The sequence below is a fragment of the Thalia democratica genome, chromosome 5, assembly GCF_965202585.1.
Source record: "Thalia democratica chromosome 5, ktThaDemo2.hap1.1, whole genome shotgun sequence".
NCBI classification, from domain to species: domain Eukaryota; kingdom Metazoa; phylum Chordata; class Thaliacea; order Salpida; family Salpidae; genus Thalia; species Thalia democratica.
In genome coordinates, this window is record NC_139169.1 from 52,178,474 (window position 1) to 52,197,368 (window position 18,895).

Here is an 18,895-nt window from a genome sequence, read left to right on the forward strand (position 1 = left end):
AAATATGAACAACCAAAGTTTGTAATTTCATTGGCTTCATGTAGTAGAAGCAAACTAAAAAAGCAAAAAAAAACTACTTTATTTAAAATTTATATGTTCGTAGAAGATAAAAGAAATTTAATTGTTGTACATGTTGCAACCTACTTATGTGCAGTGTAAGTGCATTTTATTTTGTTGAATGTCGAATTGAACAAAGTGATGGGTCAAAAGTGATGAGTCTTCTTCAAGAATGGAATCGTCTAAACAGCATTATTGTTGTGGTTTTTGACAATACTAGATCTAATACCGGGCCCTACTCAGGTGCTTGTATTACATTCCAAAAGTGTCTTGGTAAGCCAATATTTTTAGAAGCTTGCAGGCATCATGTACTAGAGCTGCTATTAAATAAAGTTTTAGTTCTTTAGCTATAGAAAAATCAAAAACACCCGAGATGGAAGTCTTCGAAAAATTTAAGAAACTATGGCAAAATTTGTTGCAATGCTTTGATAGAAATTATGTTTTGAATTTAAAAGTTACTTTTAAAATTTGTCAAAAACATCAAATTTTTCAATTGCCTTGTCTGCGTGATGATTATAAAGAGGTTGTCAAACTAGACTTAATTTACATTGGAATTCAGCCCTCGCAAAATTTTAATCCTCAACGTTCTGGAGCTATTTCTAGAGCTAGGTGGATGAACAAAGTAATTTTTACATATTTTTTTTGCTTTCACAACATAACTTATTGAAAACAATTTCAGACACCACTTATTTTAAAAAAACTGAAACGTTTTGTTGATTTTTGCATAAACTGCAACTTTCACTATCAGATAAATTGTACTTTAGCTTAAGCAGCTCCTGGCAACGACTTGAACTTGGATGAATTACACTTCAAAAATACAAAAGTACTGATAAGTTATGTGCTACGTCTGCGTTAAGTGCTATGAAAAACCATCTGTGGTATATTGTTGAAGAACTAGTTCCTTTAAGTTTGTTTGATGATGATACTAAAGAATCAGTCAAAGCTAAAGTTGCTGATGCTTTAAATCATCAAATAAATCAGGATAGGCTCCAAGCATTTATATAAAACAATGAGTAATCTATTTTTACTGTTTGGTCTAATGAGAAACAAGATTTAGCAGACTTTGTTGGAAGTAATTCTATTTTTTTTAAATCCTAGACGTCATTCTTTTCTTATTTAACCGCCAGAACAATGAACTAGCGACAATTACTTAAATGCAAAAGAAATAGTGAATTACATGAGTGTAGTCAATTCCGCTACCGAGCGAGGTGTTAAATTGTCCAGGAATTTTGTAACTTCGTCGAGAAATTAAACACGTATCAAGACAATCTACAAATTATTGAGGAGGTAAGTACCAAACCTCAGCTTTATGAAAAATTCAAGAAATCAAGTATTTTGTTTTAACAGTAGATCATTAGTTATGGTATATACCTTAAAGTATAAAATAAACCTTTTAGCATACCTTTAAGGGTGAAACTTAGTTTTGCAAATAAAAATCTGAATAATTAACCTTGTATATTTGTCTCCTTATTTTTAAATAAGTTGAGGACTATTTTTGTTCAATTTATAACCTCAAATATAAATCTATTGATGTATGTTGTAAGTTTACTAATTTTTATTTGTGTTTCTCGTTGCTAAAAAAAGTACCAAAACTTTTGATGGAAAAGCGAACGTAAACTTTTAGATTGTTCTTTATTGGCATATGCTTACCATAGCTGTAGCAATAGAAGCATGTTGATTGATTCTTAGTAATTTCGTTTCATGACTAACCAATACTTTTTTATAAGAAGTTTTTTTAATTTAAATAGTTTTTTGTTGTTATTAAATAAATCATTTTTATACACTTTTCATGTTGTATAATTATGTTAGGCAAACTCTCTATTTGGATGGACCTGATATAGCAGTGTTTTGTACATAACAAGCCAGATTTATTCGACATAGACTTTACTAAATAACTTTATTATTTACTTATATCCAGAAAAGGCTCGAATCATAGGTTCTGGAATAATAAAATTAGTTTTACAATAAAATTTTATTAATACACACACTGTTTTAGGTGGGTGGGTGTCAGAATGGCACAGCGACACTTTAGCACGGATCTTCACTTTAGCACGATGCGTCACTTTAGCACGAGTAATATTTATTTAAATAGACAAAACCAATGTTCTTATTATAAATACTTGTCTAATTTCAGTTCTATTACTAAGCGAACTGTTTATACATAGTATTATTCATAGTTCAAATGTATTTATCAAAGTTTTGTTTCGTTAATTTTTTGTCTGTTATAATTGCTTGATTAATTAAAAAAATAAAACTAGAATAAGTTAACGGAAAATTTAGTGTGCGTTTTATTGTATGAATTGCATTTTATAAAAGAGTACATTATATAAAAAAAATGTTTTTCTTATCCAGTCATAATCTCGAAAAAAAGCTTGCCCTTCATGGCCTATTAGCAAGGAAGCACTGTATTCAGTATTCAATGAATAACAAAAAAGTGCAAACTTATTGTTGTTTCATTTAATTACCTAAGTTCAGTGGAAAATACCGGATGTTTCAAACAATAATAAAACAGCTGAACAGCACTTTAACAATGTCACTTAAATTTGCTTTAAACTTACTAATACAATAAAAAACATTATGATGTTATTGCTGCTTGTAATCAGTGAAAAAAAATCTATTTTACCTAAAAAATAATAATTAATAAATAGTTGAGTAAATAATCAATATTTTTTCAGTATATTTAAGTTCAATTTAAGTTGAAGTATATTTTTGAAGAGTAAGTTAATATGTATTTTATGTATTACAAGTCAAAGAAGCTTAAAAAATCAACAATAAAACATCAACAAAATTCAAAAACAAAACGATGTCAAAATTATATTTACATTTAAATTAAACTTATGTTTGTATAGAACAGTTAAAAGGTTATTTTTAGTATATTAGTATAAAAATATTGAATTTATCACACGATTAACAACAACAGCATCTGAGACAACCTACGGCTGGTTTCGTCCTTGTTAGGACTCATCAGGCAGGCATAGTCGTGAAAAACCGCTGTTGTAATCAAACCAAGCGGGCTGTTGTTGTTGACCGTGTGGTAAAGTTTAATATTTGGCGCGAAGCATCTCAACTTTGTTGATGATAGGCAAAATGAAAACCACTTTATTAGTAGAAATTCATTTTTATATCTGTATTAATCCAACAAATAGTTTTCAATAAGATATGGATGACTGGTGGTGAACTTTTGTTTATTCCATGCAGCAGAGTTGGACACATATACCGAATGAAGGGTTGGGACGGAAACCCTCCCCCTTCATATGTACCTAGCAACCCCAGTCTTAGGGTAAGCATAGCTTTTTAACAACATCTACTTTTTTTAATGAACTGCTGAACTTTTTTAAAGTACTTCTAAGACTTATAAGCCTTATTAAGTAAATTTTTCGAACAACTTAGTATAATTTCTTATAAAATATTGTAAATAAATGATCGACTTAGTTTTTGTAAACAAAAAGAAAATTGCTGAGTGCATAAGTTATTTGACAGAATTACGTTCGTGTAGTCGAAACTTGGTGGGACGAATATAGAGATTATTTCTATGCTACTAGACCTGAAACTATGGAAATACCTTATGGTGACATTTCAGAGCAAGTTATTTCTGTTTCTATATATTAAGTAGATAGTTGTTTTCAAATTGTCTTTTTAACCCGGGGTTTACCAAAGTGGGTAATACAGGGTTGCCACTTTACCTGGAAGCCTGGAAAAACCTTGAAAAACCTGGAATTTGACAATTTAGGCTAAAATAGCCTGGAACAACCTGGAATTTTGATCAAAAAACCTGGAATTTTTAATAATTTTAACATTTTCAGTTGTAAAATTTTGATTTGACACAAAATATCTGTCATATAGTTAAAATTTTTTATTCATCATTAAAATTTTTTTTTATTAAAAAACAAATTTAAAGTAAATTTACAGTATCTTTTCAATATTTTTATACTATTTAACACAGTATCTTAAATAGAAATTAACTTGAAGCTAAAAATAGACCCAAAAATGTGTACTTTTAAAAACCTGGAAGAAATTTGGAAAACCTGGAAAACAAATTGAAAAAACGAGTGGCAACCCTGGTAATATCTCTTTTTAGAAGCGATTTTGGCTTTCACTGGGCGTGAATAAGTAAGGCGGCGAATGTAAATGGGTAGTTAAGTAGTAAAGGAGCTATTGTTTTATAAGTTTCTGCAAAGGGGGCGTTTGTGAAAATTAGTTTTAAAATTCCTGTTCTAAACCTTTATTTTTTCGATCTTTTAAGTAAGTTTATAATTTCAGGTAAATTGGAGAAAAACACATAATTCAAAGTCATTCAAGTGGTTTATGGAAGAAATAGCTTACGATGTTATTGAAAAGTTTCCATTACCAGCAAAAAATAAGTTATGGGGTGAAGTCAGTTCATATTGTTTTTTTATTCTAAAACTAATATATAAAAATAGTATAATTTAGATCCCTGTAATTAAGGTTCTTAATATTAATTTTTCTCGATAGACCCTTACTCCAGCTTTTTAATATTTTTGGCACATGCTGATCAAATTATAAGTAAAACCTTAGTGGCGTTTATCCGAAGTAGTCACTGCCACAGTCATAGCTTAATTTAAAAATGGTGTTGTTTTTAATATTCTTTTGTGGGAGAAACTCTCTTAAATTTTTTAGGGGTCGATTAGTGTACAAAATTGTTCTTAAACGTACGAAGCCAAAAACCTGGTTTACTTTTACATAGATTTTCTTAAAAAACCTCGCAGAAAACTTGAAAAAGTGGTTTAAGGTTCTATCGGAAAAATCTGAGAAAAACTTTTTTTATGCGATTTGACAAAACTTAATTGACAATCATGGGTGTGCCAGTAACTTAAAAGCGAAAAATTTTGAATTTAACTTTTAAGTTTTCAGCTACATAATTTGGAAGTTTTATGTATTCAACCATTAATGCTAGAAAATGTAAGCAGAAAAAGTTCGTTTATCAGACTAGACTTCGTAAATCCTTATATTAAAAAAGTTACTTTAATTTTAAAAACAAATTGTACAGTAATCTTCCTTTATTGTACCAACATATGTTTCTGTGTGTTAACGAATCTAAACACTTCAACTGGGTTCTGTAAAAAGTAATTACTGTAATGAAAGAATAGAAGCATAGAATAAAGAATTTGTATACATGTTATTATTAGAATAAAATATTTTCTACAGATAATAGTTAATAACAGGTAAAATACTTAATATTAAATCCGACTGTTATAAAACTATATAATATATGTGATTATTAAGTCTATAATAAGTAAAGTAAACTAAAATATACAACAAAACAAGAAATCATAAATAATATAAACAAACAACTCACGTTAATGGAAAAAATAACTGATTCAAATTTTACTGTTGTTAATGAATGAACAAAATACATTCATTACATCTAATAATCACGTCACAATATAAATGAGGTTATTTCAACTATTTAATTTGTATTGCAAAGTTTGTTAATTTAGTTTTTATGTTTTTAATCTATTTTGAACAAAACAAAACATTAACTATTAGTTAGTGTATCAATAAATCCAATAAAACTTAACAACGTTGAAGATAATAAAAGTCACAGAAACTCGATGTAACATGTATATTATATATTAAATGATTGTAATGATTAAATCAAAGTTATATACAATTAGAAAGTAGATTTAGTTTAAATGTAAAAATCAAAAATGAAAAAAATTAAAATTTAAGAAAACAAAGCACAAAAAAAAAAACCAAACTTGTTATTGAGCTTACAAAGTACTGACCGACAATTAAGTTACAGCGACGTACAAAAAATCACGATGTCTTAAATTACATATATACTGTATTAATAATTATTAAAATAATTTATTGATAAAGTAGCAGTCGGGTGTTTACATTAGATATCCCATACAGATATTTTAAATATTTAATAAGTAAACTGTGTTATATATGAAAGTTAAAATGTAAAACAATAAGTTGGTCATGTACTAAGTATAAACCTGCAGTAAAAAACCTACTAGCTCTCTTGGGCGTAGTAGGTAAAAAAGCACGGTTTATATGTGATTTGAATACAGGCTTCCAATTAAACTTGGATCTTCACACTTTATGTGTTACTTCACTAGGATCTTTTGTTAGCAAACGATTAAATCTATATTTTTGAACAGTTATACTTTAATTTTATAACTTTTTTGTTTTTTTAAATTTAGTTTTATTAGTGAAGTTTCTACCGTTGGTTACCTTAGTATGAATTTAAATTTAATTATTTTATAATAGTAAACAGTAGTGTTTTTCTAGCGTTTCCTCCTAATATTTAATTGTTGTTTTAAAATTATAATTTTTACATCGTTTATTTTTTTTTAATGTATTGATTTTAATATACTTTTTTTCAGTTTATTCTTACTTAGAGACTGTTTTAATAAGCCTTAGATAAAAATATTTAACAGTAGATAACAATCAAATGTGCCTTGTTAAACGTTATAATAAAGTTATGCACAGGAAAAAAGTTATAAAAATTAAATTAGTTATTATATCAAGTATATCTTTTTAATCAGTTAATTTTTTACAAAATGTACCACTTTATAATACCTGTTTTTTTTCTTTATAAATTACAGGGTTGCCACTTTACCTGGAAAAACCTGAAGTTCGACAATTTGGCAAAAATAACCTGGAAAAACCTGGAATTTGATAAATTTTGAAAAAAACCTGGAAAAACCTGGAATTTTGATCGAAAAACCTGGAATTTTTAATAATTTTAACCCTTTCAGTTCTAAAATTTCAATTTGACACAAAAAATCTATCATATAAATAAGACTTTTTGTAATCATCAAAAAAATTTTTTATTAAAAAACACATTTTAAGTAACTTTATCATATCTTTTCAATGTTTTTGTACTATTTAATACAATTTATTTTATAGAAATTAACTTAAAACTAAAAATAGACCCAAAAATGCTTACTTTTAAAAACCTGGAAGAAATTTTGAAGACCTGGAAAAATTTTGAAAAAACCAGTGGCAACCCTGAAATTAACTTGATTCATTTAAGTAAGTGAATTTTCAGATGGTTTATTATTTCTCAGCGGTTTTATTTCTCTTTAAAAAAACTTTATTTGTATTTAATTTTTTTTTTTTAATGTCCTTGATAATTTACAACCATTAACTTCTTAAGGAAAGATTATCAACTAAGGATTAGAAAAAAAATCAAACTTGCTCATTATAGTTTAACTTTTAGATAATACTTTTTAGCAAAGTTATGTTTATCTCTCTTAGTTAGGTGTCACGCATTAAAACTACATTTAATAAATCGTTATTATTGAAGTTACGTTTTAGAGTTGTATTAATTTAAAAATATTTTGTCCCTGAAAGTACGAGTTATTAAAAAATTCTTAATTACCAAATGTTTTAAGTTAATAATAGGTATTTTAAATATTCTTCAATGTAGGTAGTATATATTAATTATATCAATGGTTTATATTTCTTCACAGTTGCCAAAAAACCTGGAATTTGAGAAATTGAAAAAAAAAATGGAAAAACCTAGAATTTTAAACACTTTAGGTAATAAAATTTCGATTTGACTCAAAAAATCTATCATATAAACAAAATATTTTTGTCATCATCAAAAAATTTCTTTTATTAAAAAACATATTTAATGTAGCTTTAGAGCAGGGTTTCCCAACCAGGGGTGCTCGCACCCCTTGGTGGTGCGAGGCAGCATTCAAGGGGGTGCAATATGGCTTTTAAATTTTGTTTGATAGATAAGGAAATTTTTCTTTAACTTGGGTGACTGTAAGCTAAAACTTCGTTTACTAAACTTAACTATCAATTTTTAAAGCTAACAAGCAATTCAAATCATAAAAAAAAATTGATAATTACGCCATAGCATAACTGAATAATTTTAACCTAAGCTTTCAAATTTAATACTAATTTAGTAGTAAAGAATAACATTTATTTATAATTTAATAATAAATAGGAAAAAATGGTCATTAAATTTAAAGTGGATCGTTAGTTGAATTCTAAATATTTTCAAGAAAATCTAGCATAAATAAAAATTTAATTTTCCGTTAATTACATTGTGAGTATTTGCCAAATGACGTGTCAATAGGAGTTTTATTGAAGAAATAGGATTAGTTTTTTTTGTTTATACTTTCGTTAGTTAAAAATAAAAGTTTTGTTTTTGTGTTGAAACATAGATTCATATTTATTTTGTTTGATTAAAAGTTAATTATTTTTTACCTTATTTAAAGATAGGGCAGGTAGAATAACGAGTGATGAGCTTAAAACTCTTTTGCTTGACTTTCAGAAAATGTTTATCAGTGCAGAAGGAGTGTGAGTTCTGCTGTTTTTTACCTTAGAAAAAACAAACTTATGCAGTTTGTTGTATTTTTTAATTTACTATATTTAATTCTTGTTAATATAGACCACTATAAAAAAAATTGATAAGCAAATCTTTATCGTTTTCTATAAAATTGTTCTTAAATAAATCATTACATGTATTGCAAGGGGTGCAACAGCAAGTAAAAACATTTTAAGGGTGCGGGGCATCAAAAAACTTGGCAACCACTGCTTTAGAGTATCTTTTTAATGTTTTTATACTATTTAACACAGTTTCATACCTTAAACTTGACTTTAAACTAAAAAAAGACACTAAAATGTGTACTTTTAAAAACCTGGAGGAAATTTTCCAAAAATAATTGGCAACCCTGTTTCTTAATAAATCACAATGTTTTAATTTAAGCTTGAGAAATGCAGGTCGAATCTGCCTACCAGCTGGCGACGCCTGATATTTTTGTTAGGGTGTGCAGAAAAATTACTCATCCAAGTTAAACTTAAAATATAACTAGAAATTTTTCTTTCAAATTCACTCAAACAACATTTAGTTTTTGTCAATAATATGAAACCTTTTAGTTGTTTAAGTAGTTAAATCAATATAAATAATAAACACCTAGTTACTAATCATTTATAATATTTCAATTGCTAATCAACAAAGCTAAAAAAAAGTACTGGAGTTAAAACACATTATAACTTGATAAAAAAGTTAAAGCAAAATGTTTTATAAAGTAAATGATGATTATAGTGTTCATTAACTAATGTTTCAAAAAAACCTTTAGAATAATTACAATTTAGAACAAAACACTTTTGATCAATTAAAATGTCTGGTGTTGGTCTTTTTATTGAAGCTTTTCAACTTCTGACATTTTTGATAATTTGCAGTTTTTTATACTAGAAACTGTTAAATTAATTTAATTGGTAGAAAATAAAGATATCTGCATTTTATTATAATTGTAAACAATTAATAAAAAGTATGGTGCAACTTAATTTAAAAAAGCTGTGCAATTAAAAGTACCAAAAAAAAGTTTTCAATTCTATTTTGAACAAGTTAAAATCTTTAGTTTTTCATAATTAAGTTTAAACTTTAAGTTTAGAAATATTTTTGAAATTAAAATTTGTAAATATTAAAAATCACATAAATATGTGTTGTAAAACATTTTTTTACACACTATTTATAACTGAACTCTTAATCACCATAGGTTGTTTTAACTTTTTAAAGCAAACTTTATATACAAGCATTTCAAAAAACAAAATATCATTATGCCACAAGTTAAAGAAAACAATTTTCTTGGGTATTTAAACTATCAGTTTTCTTGCTCTTATCTAGCATGAATTTAAAACTAAAGATAAAAAGCATTTCAGGGTTCGTGCGCGTCAGGCTAAGTCAGGCTATATCAGTTTTTTTGAAAAAAGTTGAAAAACGTCAGGCTAAATCAGTTTTTTATTTAAAAAATTGAGAATCTCAGTTTTTCTCAGTTCAAATGCTTGAAAATGTTTGATTAAACAAAACTGAGAAATCTTTTAAAGATCAAATTGAGATGTGAATTTATTTCTAAATAAAGATTTAGTTAATAAAGACAAAATCAGTCAGTTTTGTAAAAATAAATGCTTAAAACCTTTTGTTGAATCTCTTAAAAATTTAAGAATCTTCATTATTTTGTTTTGAGTAGATTATATACATCATATTTATGAAAGTTCATTAAAAATACAGTTTAAACATTACAGTTTAGTTCAACAACTTGGCTGTTTGTTTGAATTTTAATACTTGTGTAAGCGTTTCATTTAAATTTTAATAAAACACGACAATGCACGTTGTTTTATTATAAATTTTCTGGTTATAATGTTTTTACTTAGTGCTTAATTAAATTGAACAATTGTGTTTAGTAATATATAATAAATTTTTACCCTAGTAATAGATTAGATATAACACTTAATCACTGAACTTGTTATGTTAAGGGCATATGGGGGGAGGGGGGGTCAATCACCTTTTTCACAATTTAGTCTTATTTTATTGAGTTGTAACTGAGCTATGATTTGCTTTTTGCAGATTTTTAAATCTCAAAACATTTTTGAGATAAAGCTGGTCGAAGTCGTAGACTACAATAGTACTATTCAAGACCCCCAATCCCTAAAATGACTTCCAAAGGGGATTTTTCTTATTTTAAAAAAATGTCAGGCTAAATTGGTCTCAGTCAGGCTAAATGAAAAAAAATTTCGCGCACGAACCCTGGAATTTACTCTTTAAAATCCAGTCCTATTTAGTGTTAAAACTAAACTAAGTTTTCTCATACTAAATATTTTTAACTACCTTGTAATTAAAGACCAAGAACTATACTTAACCAAAACTCATGTAAGGATTTTGTAAAACGTTTAAATAATATTTTGGGTATTCAATGTCAGCCATTAAAGGTGCAGGGTTTAATTTAATTGGTAATATGACAATAGAAATATCGACACTTCAAATTCTTTTAAGTACTTTTAGAGGACCACATTCTAAAGATAAGTTAAAGTATAAAAAATATAAAATTATCATGTGAGTCTAACTGTTAAACATATGGTGATGATAAAATTTAAAATGATACCTAGAATTAATATGATTATTAAAAATAGTCATAATTTATTATGTTTTAAGACTTCTTTAATTCATATCTCTTAAGTGACTAATTTTTTGATAAGAAATGTTCATGTAGGTCTAATTAATAAGATTATGATAGTTAAGTTATGATTTTTTAATAGAGAAAGTCAACATTAACAAAAACTATTAAAATTTGAATTGTCAAAAATTTAATTGTTAGCACCCTTTGGTATTAGACATATTCATATTTACTTGCTTGAAATTTACATGGCATTTACAATCGAAGAGGAGAATATGCTTATGTTTTTTTATTTAAAACATCCACTTTTTCCTGAATGCCAAATCAAAATGTTAATTTAAGTTTTAAATTTACTTAAAATAAGTTAAAGTTTGTTAAGTTTTTTGTTCTACATAAGTGTGTATTCTTTTACTTTAACATTAACATAAAAAAAAATTAAGTGTCTTTCTTTCAGATTTACATTTCTGTTCAACTAAATTGAAAACTTCACGGAATAAATATTATTAGTAGTGTTTAAAACTGTTTTTTTCTTTGTTTGTTTTTCCAGCGTGACTGTAGATTACATTGTTACTTAAATTTGTTCTGTTATAGAGTATTTTCAATGGCGCATTATAAACTATGCTCAAACTCCTGTAGAAATTTTGCATTGGCCTTTTTTAATTTCTACTTGAATGCTCAATATTTTACAGAAAACGCGCTCTATTTTTGAGCAAAATGGTCATATTCTTAATTGAATACTTATATGAAGGCAACTTCAAAAACAAAGCTAAAAATTTTTATCTTTTTTTTTTAGGTGGAGGAACTGCTTCAATTCCCCAAGCTTCTCCACTGCTGCGTACCTAATCAGGTCCGAAAAACATAAATACATTATCATCTTCCATATTGAACACTAGGTCTTTCACTTCTACCATTTTATATTCTAATTTGACCTTTGGATCTGTCTTGACAAACCATCAGATCTTCCATGTCAACTTTCATACTTTCCTCAATAAACATTGAATATGACTTATTGATTTTATCAGTTCAGTTACGGAGTTTTCAGATTATAAAAATGTTTGCAGATCATTAACAAGCATAGGATCACCTAGCTTTTCTTGGGCACAAATGAATAGTTGAACTTTTGTATGTTTAAAGCTTATATTCAACCCTAACTTAAACGCCACTCATTTTCTGAAAAACGATAGCGAGGTTCGTTGACTGATCCCCTGGCCAGCTCTTGGTCGAATTAGGGTATTGTGTTCGTAACACCCTGTATGGTTTAATAAAATGGATATTTAATTATGCATATTGCTGTGGATATTAGAAGGCTGCTTACAATGTCATATATTTAAAAAATAGTTGGTAATTGTTTACTCATAAAGATCCAAACGAAACAAATTCGTTAGAATATACAGTAACAACAAAAATCATACAATATGTTCTTTATTTAAATGACGCACGTTTCTCTGTGCTAAGGAATCAACTTAGCTCCCAAAAGTTCTAAAAATAGTACTACAAAAAAAAAGAATAGAAGACAAAAGATAAATGTATGTTTTTACTAAATATAAGCAACAATCATATTAGGAGCTTATAGTAATTACAATTACGTTCGTACATATAATGATCGCTCAAAGTGTGAAATGGAGTAAACGTAATTAAATTAATAAATTTTGTTTATAAATTAAAACTATAGTGTTACGTAAAATAGTATGTTGATTATTTAAAACAGCTTTAAATAATTGCTTATGATATTTAAAGCTATCTAAATTAGGAATAAAATAAAATAGTTGTAATCTTAACAATGAGTTATGTAAACAAGTAAAGTAAAAATAAACTGTACTCGTGTTGATAGTTTCCAAAAGTAATAAAAGCATAAAAAAAAGTAGTTAGATTATAGATTTTTTGATTAATAATATGAATAGATGATAACTGCTATAGCCGTTTACAATTTTTTTTTATTAGTTAAAAAGTTATAATTAAATAAAGTTTTTATAGTTCACCAAAAAAAAAATTATTAGGGTTTTACAATTAACCTGAGTGTATGGTAATGAGACAGCTTAATGTTAATTTAAGCCTGTAGTGAAACTAGCTGATTTTTTATGCGCAGAAAACGCGGCTTAACTGTTATTTGTTTCAAAAAAGGTTGAATACAGACTTTCAATTATAATTGTAAGTTAGCACTTGCAAATATAATGTAATAATTTATGAAACAATAGAATTAAATAAAAGAAAATAATATGAATAAAAAAGCTCCGTATTAATTTATAATATTTAGGTAAGTATATAAATACATTTAAAAATATGTTCGTGTGTAGAAATGAATGTGAAAGGTGAACGAAACACAAATATATTATTTGAGGAAGAAGCGTAAACATTAACTGTTTTATATCGTTCATTTTTACACGAACACACACATATGTATTTATAAATATACTTACCTCTAAATAAAGATCTTTTATTAATGTGTTTATCTTCCAATCTTTTTTTTATTTCTAGTATTTTTTTATGAAATCCGAGGAGTTGTTTTAATTGATTAACACAAAGAAACGTCTGTTAGTTAAATAAAGAAAGCAGTGAGCAAATTTTTGTTATTACAATTATAATGCCGGTGTTTGGTAATTTCAACTACGATTTTGACAGTCATTGATAACCATGTTACTTAGCTATTCAAAAATTTTCATGAACAATAACTTTTTATTCGACTGTTTGGTTTTATGTAGCAAACGATATATAAGATAGTAGGTAATTAAACACGATACAATGAGCTACATAATTCTACAAAGCCTGTAAGTATTTTTTACAATTGAAATTTAGTTACTTAGACAAAAATAAATCAATAACGATTAAGTTGACCTTAGTCAAGTACAGTTTAAACTACCTCGTTTACAATTAAGCATTCGATATTGAAAGAATACACCACTTTTAACCTAATTTATACGTATTAGAAACTACTCATTTTGTAAAATATTAAACAGAAAGTACAGTTCGTATTTCCCTTTTATAAAAATAGTACTAAATGTACATTTAGATATAACTATTTTAAGTAGCTCTAAAAAACAATAATAGTTATTTTAAAAAGGTTCGTAACATTGGAACTAATTTGTGCATCGATTCAATGGGTCACAAAAATTCTAATGGGGAATTCGAAGTTGGTTGGTGTCACAAAATGGCGGGAAATCAGTTGTTTCGGTTAAATGAAGCTAATCAGTTGTCACAGTACGATCAGTGCGTGTGTATGTACGGAAGAAACGGTGGTTTAACTCAGACACACTGTGATGAAAACCAGTTCAATGATTGGGAATATAAAAAAGTTCGTATAAATTTTATACCATCAAGAAAGTATGAGTTTAAATTTCAAAAAAAAACGGGATTATTTAAATAAGGATTTGTGCTTGTCAAAAAGACAGTTTAAAGTATTATTAAATACCATTTTATGAATAAACACATAAATTTTTCATAGTTTATTTTACTTTTACGGCGTTTATCAAAAATAAAACTGCAAAATAACTTTAATCAGTTCTAAAACAAAATATATAAGACAAATTAATTAACATAATATATAAAATTATACATTAAAATATATATAGTACGGTAAAAATTCAAGACTAATAATCTAATTTAAGTAAGTAAACATTTATAAGCATTAAAAAGTAATGTGTGGGTAATACTCGCTTTAGTTAATTGCTTGTTTAAAATTGAACTTTAAAGTTTAAGGCCATAGGGGAGTTAAAAATATTATTTTTTTGCAAAAAATATCATTAGCTGTTATATGAAAGATATGTATAAACTTTTGAGATATTGTATTTTTTGTAAAAGGTTTCCGATACAAACGTATAGACCACAAGTTTTTTGGTGTCGATTTTCTCAGAAATTTAAAGTATCACTAAAAATCTATCTACTCCTTTATTTTTTGAGCTAGAAACCTCAAGCTTTTAGGAAACATTCCTTATATAGTTTAAAAGACTTTCAGTTTTTCAATTTAAAAAATAAGAAATTTATATAAAACAGACAATAAAAGTACAGTGCTTATTCAATTATCCGAACTTCACTTATCCGGACAGTTTCAGTCAGAAGAAAATTCAAAAAAAAATTCAATATTAAACTCTAAAATTTTTTTATGATAGAAATATTTAAGCTCTTATGCAGTAAGAAAATTTTAAAGTGCTTTTAAAAATTTTACAGTTTTGTTCATTGTTATTATGACGTAATAATACTACTGTTCTATCTTTGTTCAAAAATAGCTTAGTTATCATTAATCTGTAAGCATGTAAAGTAATTCAGTTTATAAATTTTTAATTTAATTAATTTGTTTTTTTAATTTATATTTACTCTTAAACAAAAATTATACTTTTTTCAAACTTAATAGTTAGGCAGTTGGGTTTACAAATGATAAATTTTACTTGCTTGACCCTCAAAAAACGTATATCGTTGCAGAGGGTTAGTAAGTCTGATGTTTTTCTACTTTAAAAAAAACTAATAAGTTAATCTAAAATTTAGCTTTTATTATTTATCATTTTATTAAATAACATTCACAATTACTATGTATTTGTTTTTATTATAACACCTTTATTATGCATTGAATATATATATGCAGCAGTTATAATATTAAATGAAAAAATTGATTTTTTGTACTTATCCGGATTTTTGGTTTTCCAGACATGTTTACAGAAAAATGTTGCCCAACGTGTCCGGATAATAAAATAAGCACTGTATTACTGTTAATAAAGTTTTTGTTTTCCTAAATAAAAAATTCTTGCTTTGAATCGGTTTAAATATTAGTAATGGACTTTCTCTAAAAATTTGCAGAAGGTTAATTAAAAATTAAGGAGGAAATAGATTTTTAGTGAAATAGTCTTTTTTGGTGTGTGCCTTCCATAAGGAAGCTCAAGAGCACACCGACTTTGATTTGTATCTCAAAGGTTACTTTGAATTTTTAAGCGGTCAAAAATGTCTGGATAAAACTCTTCAAGATAATATCAACTTGTAAATATCAAGGTGGACTCCCCTACTACCTTAGATAAAATGGCTTTACAAATCAAAGTCTCAAGTTTATTTGCAAATGTTATAATTAATAATGTAGTCTGATACTGCTGTTTTCCCTCTTAAATGTTCTATAATTCTTATTAATAATGGTCTAGGTTACAGAAGTAAATTTTATTGTAAAAATGAAAAATTACTCTTAGCAATTTCAATATTTTTAAAAATTAGAAATAAACTTAGACCTTGATTAGTCAATAAACAAGCAATTAACTAAACCGGGTATTGGTCACACATTAAGAATTTTTTATTATTTTACTGTATATAAATGTTTGTTTACTTAAATTTTATTATTAGTATTGTAATTTTTTCGTAATAAATGTTTTTAAATTACAAATTTTACATATTATGTTAATTAATTTGTCTTATATATTTAGTTTTGGCACTAATTTTATTTATTTTGCACAGTTTTATTTTCGATAATGACTAATGTAAAGTAGAAACACGGTCAAAAAGAAAAAAAAAACTTTAAAAAAGCTATGTGTGTCTGTTTAAAGCGTTTTTTTTTAAAGTTCAAATATCCTCATTGGTATTTAATTAATAAAAAGTTTTACAATCTTTAAACACTATTTTTTAACGTAGCATTTAGTTATTAAATGAACAAAATACTTTTTGGTTACTAATTGTTACTTATTTACATTCTTAGAGCTTTACTAAACCTAGTTACTTAAAGTTTGAAAATTTCAAATTGTTTAAGTCGGTTTTTCACCACTTAGTAGTAAGCATACTCCACTAGTTGATCACTTAATATATTACATTGGATGTGTTTATGTACTTTACATGTATAAAAATTAAAACAGAGTTTTTTAAGATTAATTTTTTAAATGCATAAAAGTTTACTAGTAAAAATGTAATGGGATTTAATTCCTTTGAGGCGTTGGTTAATTTATACTATTTTAATTGTTTGTGGTTTAGAATAACTTGAAATTGATATATTTTCGGTGCTAAAATGACTTTATATGTCTTTTGTTTAACACATTTGACTTTATTTCTTAATTACAGAATAGACTACTTTTGTTTGATTCAGTTTCCTCAAAAAGGTTACTTAAGATGTATTAAAAGTGTAATTGTTACAAAAAATTGAATTTGTAAGGATTTTCTAGTTAAACAGGTTTCACTTGTAAATAAGTAAAAGTTTTTGTCTAAAAGCAAACTTTAAAGTATTACCTACTGTGCAAATAATACCTTATTTATTTTTTATTTATTTTCTCTAAATATTTTTAATCGCAAAACTAACTTAGCTTCTAATTTTAGTCTCTTTTTTTTTGAGAATAAAAGTATTTTAAATTAAACTTTACAGGGGAAAATGCTATTTGTCCATTCAAGTTCTAACAAATGTCTTACTGCTAATGAAGAAACAAAACTTGTGACTCTTCAAGTCTGTAATGAGAATAATACTATGCAACAGTGGAAGTTTAATAAAGTACAAGCTTTTTAAATTTATAACTATGTTGTAAAATTGTTAAATATTGTGATAGGTCAGTATTTGTCTTTTTGTTTTACCAATAATATTAAAACTAAACTTAATTTATATTTAATAAATTTTTTTTTTCTTTCTGAAAAAAATTAAAGAATTTAAATATGTTAAGTTTTTGTACTTGCACGATACCGATTTAAATAACTAACTAAAAAAATTCAAAATTTAATAAAATTTGGTAGTTAGTTAGACAAAACACTAGACTTTTTATTTAGTTTTCAATATTGATTAGAATGAAGTAGAAATTGTCTTCTGGTAAAAAATTAGTTTTAAAATAGATATTTGATTTGATCTTATAGATACAAATATTCTATGCAGTACGATAATTAAAACTAGACCTCTGAAATTCTTTAACATGAAAACTCTGAAACTTTGAACATGATTTTTTTGATTAAAAACTCATAGAACAGGTATTTACATTTTAATTAAAAAATTTTTTTTTAGTTTATACTTTTTCAAGTTGAGTATATGTTTTTTTAATACTTTATAAACACGCTTTGTACGGTTCAGATAAAAGGATTTAAAAGTTAAACATTCACCATTTGAAACTAATAAAGATAAATTACTCTATTTTTTAGACGATGCTTTTCGACACAACCTTTTAGTCTTTTTGACGTGATAAAATAAGTGTAAAAGTATACACTAAACTTAAAATTATAAATATTTATTAAAATGAAAGATGCATACATTTACAATTAAAACTAAATTAAGAAACTTAGCGTATAAAGGTAAACAAAAAGTAGATATGTAAGAATAAGTATAATAGTTAATACATAGTTTAAAGTGTCAATTTCCATTCGATGAATTTGAGTGTTACTTAAGTTCATGTTTTTGGATTAGTATCATTTTCAGGCTATAAATTTAACTCTGCTTGCGTCGTTTTACACCTCTAAAATTTTGAACAATGTTTGAGTTTTTACAGTTTCTGCAATAAAATAGGTGATCGAATATTGATTTTTGCTTTTTTATTTATTGTGATTTTAATTTCACTAGTATCTATTTGTAATTACTTCGTAATACATCTTTATTTAAGCTATTAAAAGTATAACGCATAATTCTGTATTGTATTCGTTTTATAATAGTTTTTTTGTACTAAAAACAATTTATAAGAAATTTAACGAAAAAGTTTTAGTTTCTCTGTAAAATTTAAAGCTTGTGGAATTTTATTTATCATTTGTACGCAAAATATTTTAAAAGTAAATATCGCCCTTTATTATTTTTTATATCATTTTGTTTCATGTATACATGTTCTTTTCGTTACTGTCAATAGTGTTTGTTATAAAAAGTTATACTTGTTTAATAGTAATTTGCTTTTTTACCTAGTGACTTAAATTGTATCACTGTTACATTTATTATAATACTTCAATTTAGTAAGCTTGAATTCTAATACAAAATATATTATTAATTTACATGTTTTTACAAATATATTCAACAATATATCACAAAGCTAACGCTGTTTCAA

The 18,895-nt window shown here is 26.0% G+C and overlaps 1 protein-coding gene across 1 annotated transcript in view; it reads left to right on the top strand.

Annotated features, from left to right (window-relative positions):
* Positions 1-18,690, top strand: part of LOC145835767 (N-acetylgalactosaminyltransferase 7-like) — a 40,481-nt gene extending 21,791 nt beyond the window's left edge. The window contains exons 8-12 of the mRNA XM_082943482.1: positions 3,215-3,337; positions 3,538-3,642; positions 4,318-4,431; positions 13,999-14,229; positions 17,257-18,690. Coding sequence (XP_082799608.1) covers positions 3,215-3,337; positions 3,538-3,642; positions 4,318-4,431; positions 13,999-14,229; positions 17,257-17,394 — 711 coding nt within the window. The 3' untranslated portion in view covers positions 17,395-18,690. The remainder of the gene's footprint in view (positions 1-3,214; positions 3,338-3,537; positions 3,643-4,317; positions 4,432-13,998; positions 14,230-17,256) is intronic.
* The last annotated feature ends 205 nt before the right edge of the window (positions 18,691-18,895 follow it).